The sequence below is a fragment of the Physeter macrocephalus genome, chromosome 18, assembly GCF_002837175.3.
Source record: "Physeter macrocephalus isolate SW-GA chromosome 18, ASM283717v5, whole genome shotgun sequence".
Classification (NCBI taxonomy): domain Eukaryota; kingdom Metazoa; phylum Chordata; class Mammalia; order Artiodactyla; family Physeteridae; genus Physeter; species Physeter macrocephalus.
The window spans coordinates 89,106,192-89,109,347 of record NC_041231.1 but is presented as its reverse complement, the minus strand read 5'-3'; the positions used below and the strand labels follow the sequence as shown (position 1 = coordinate 89,109,347).

At 50.0% G+C, this 3,156-nt stretch overlaps 1 protein-coding gene across 1 annotated transcript in view; it reads right to left on the bottom strand.

Annotated features, from left to right (window-relative positions):
• The window catches only part of GPLD1 (glycosylphosphatidylinositol specific phospholipase D1), a 49,156-nt gene that overhangs the window by 8,055 nt on the left and 37,945 nt on the right, over positions 1-3,156 (bottom strand). Inside the window, exons 16-20 of the mRNA XM_028478617.1 lie at positions 2,742-2,816; positions 2,486-2,642; positions 1,680-1,821; positions 757-862; positions 575-668 (exon numbers count right to left, since the gene is read on the bottom strand). Of these exons, the coding sequence (XP_028334418.1) occupies positions 575-668; positions 757-862; positions 1,680-1,821; positions 2,486-2,642; positions 2,742-2,816 (574 nt within the window). The remainder of the gene's footprint in view (positions 1-574; positions 669-756; positions 863-1,679; positions 1,822-2,485; positions 2,643-2,741; positions 2,817-3,156) is intronic.

The following is a 3,156-nucleotide window of genomic DNA, read 5'->3' as shown; positions in this document are numbered from 1 at the left end:
TGTTTTTTTTTTTTCAGTACGCGGGCCTCTCACTGCTGTGGCCTCTCCCGTTGCGGAGCACAGGCTCCGGACGCGCAGGCTCAGCGGCCATGGCTCATGGGCCCAGCCGCTCCGCGGCATGTGGGATCTTCCCAGATCGGCAGGCGGACTCCCAAGCACTGCGCAACCATGGAATCCCGGAGGGAGTAGATTTTTGTTTTGTTCTTTTAACTCACCCATAAATTAAACAAAATAGTTTTATTAACATACACCCTCAGAGTGGACCTATTCGTGGTGGACTGGTTTATAAAATTTGCTCCGTCTCCAAGCTCAGTGGGATAGGAGCTTTAAAAACACACCAAGTTACTTTCACGTGTGATTTTCAGCAAATCTTTGAAGTAGATATTATAAGCTGTGTTTTGCATTCAGGGAGTTAAAGTAACTTCCCCAAGGTGACCCAGCTTGCTATTAATGAGAAAAGGAAATATTCAAACGCAGGTCTGTCTGCCTCCATATCTCCTAACTTTCCCCCAGTATGACTTGGTCAAGGAGTCACATGACTAAAAGGAAGCAAGTTTCATGGCGGGCGACCTACCTTGAGTCGGGGCCCCAACCAGCAGTACTTGTGTACGGGTCCCATTCATCATCACGTGGCCACTGGACAGGGAGGTACCCAGTTTCCCCATTGCCTGTGAAATAGAAGTAAGTCAATATAGTACAGCTAAGAAAACTTTCTCTGTGGTGTCCACTTTCCTGGGGAGGGAGGGGCTGTCATACCTTGTCTCCAGAAATGGTAAACCAGCTTTGACAATTTGGCGGGAAATAGCCAGATACCCGTCCAGGGCTCTGTTTCTCATCAGGAGTGGGTAACAAATGGTCCAGACTGGAATGAAGCACACTGGTCTTAGCTGATGGGGCACAGGATTCAATGCTGGCCAGGTATTGAGGTCCAAGGAAAGACAACCCACATCTTCCCCACCCATGCCCCCCTCCCTGTATGCTCCTGGTCCCTGTGATCCTAGGCATGAGCGTGGGGTGCTTTCAGAATGAATCCCAATATCAAGGCTCTCCAGATGTGAGGTTCACCATTCTACCTCCCGACTGACAAAATAGAGGGATGCCTACTGTTATGGGCTGACTTGTGCTCCCCCAAAATTCATATGTTGAAATCCTAACTGCCAGTACCTCAGAATGTGGCGGCATTTGGAGATAAGGTTTTTAAAGAGGTAATCATGCTAAAATGAGGTCATTAGGGTGGGGGCCCTGACCAATATGACTCGTGTCCTTGTAAGAAGAGGGAAAGACACCAGGGATGGGTGCACCGAAAAGAGGCTGTGTGAGACACAGGGAGAAGGTGGTCTTCTGTGAGCGAAGGAGAGGCGCCCTAGAAGAAACCAACCCTGCTGACACCTTGATCTCAGATCTCTAACCTCCAAAACTATGAGACCATCAATTCGTGCTGCTTAAATCACACAGGCTATGGTACTTTGTATGGCAGCCCTGGCAAACTAACACACCCATCTCTCTTTTAAACGTCTAAAAAGGAACATTTGCAACCTTGCCCCAGAGCCTTAGCGGTTCCTTGAAGGGTAAGAATTTCTTAGCTGCTTCCTCTGAACCCCACACTCGGTGGGCTCCCACGGCTACAGGCACCTGCCCCTCGTGCTCACTGGTCCCTGGGCCCCAACATCAGTGCTCACCTACTGGCGTTCTTCCAGGTGGGGCTCCCAGCCAACAGCAAAGTCCTGTTGTTGACACTGACACCATGAAGGGAGTATCCTAACCAGGCGAAGTCCTCCTCGCCTCTCACCATCCAGTTGGCCGCCTCCACATTCAGCTCTTCTACACAAGACAACCAGTGCCTTTTACTTTATGTGGGAAGACTACCAGAATGGAAAGAGTGGGCCCCTTTTGTAGGACAATGAGAAACGGGTTCACTGGGCTGTTTTTTTGCCACAACTCTTATGGGCCCCCATGCTGTCCCCAGGGCCCCAACGTCAGAAATGGAACTCACGCTTCATATAAGCAATGCATTTCTAGAGCTCGCTTCTGTGGAGTGGAGGACGCTATTTAAAAAGAGGGCCTGTTAGGAGTTTCCTGGCGGTCCAGTGGTTAGGACTCCATGCTCTCACTGCCAAGGGCCCGAGTTCAATCCCTGGTCGGGGAACTAAGATCCCACAAGCCGCACGGCAAAAAAGGGCCTGTCGGACAGTTAGAGCATCACTGGGATGCTTGAGTGTTTCTACTCTTCCATTCCACTGAGACACTGTAAGAATAACTATCGCCCCCTCCTTTGGATCTGGACCTACACGCTGGATCCCTCTATGTTTATTCAGTGAATCTATCATTTGCCAGAACATCTGCAAGAATAAGAGTGTTAGAAAATTTAGGTGAAATGCTATGCAATGAGGAAAATAGGACAAAAACCCATATGCAAGAGAAGGCACCACAGACTAGAGCAGCGGAGGTCTCCGCCCATTCCACCCCCAGCCCCAGCAAGCACTACCTTTGTGGCTGTGGCTGGAGCCAGAATAAAACGCAGCCACAATTCCCTTCTGTTTCCCTCCACCTGGAGCAAAAGGGGAGCCAATCACCAGGTCAGGTTCACTGTCTCCATTCACATCTGCGGCCAAGAGTGTCCAGCCCAAGTTACAGTAGGCGTCCTAAAGAGGAAACAGGAAAACACGTCTTACTCAGCCCTTGAGGCAAGTAGGATATGGCGAGTTCTAGTTTTCTGTACCTGTAAAATGTGCTCAACATACCAGGCAAGAGATGGTGATGTTGGGAGAAGAAGATAGTCTTCCTTGTTTGGAACCAAAGTAGATGTACACCGCACCCTAGACAAGGACAAACCACAGGGCGATTGTTAAGACTTGGTGGTGACCCGAGAATCTTAAATAATCGCAAGACAAAGGTGACCGATGATGAAATAAATCACCATCAGAGCCCTGTAGGGTCAGGAGCTTAGTTACTGCCAGAAGTCAGTGTCCAGTCCTGTGTATTGGCCACTTCCATCAGACTATTAGAGCCCCCAACGCAGAAACTGTCTTTTTTTTTTTTTTTTTTTTTTTTTGCGGAACACGGGCCGCTCACTGCTGTGGCCTCTCCCGTTGCGGAGCACAGGCTCCGGACGCGCAGGCTCAGCGGCCATGGCTCACGGGCCCAGCCGCTCCGCGG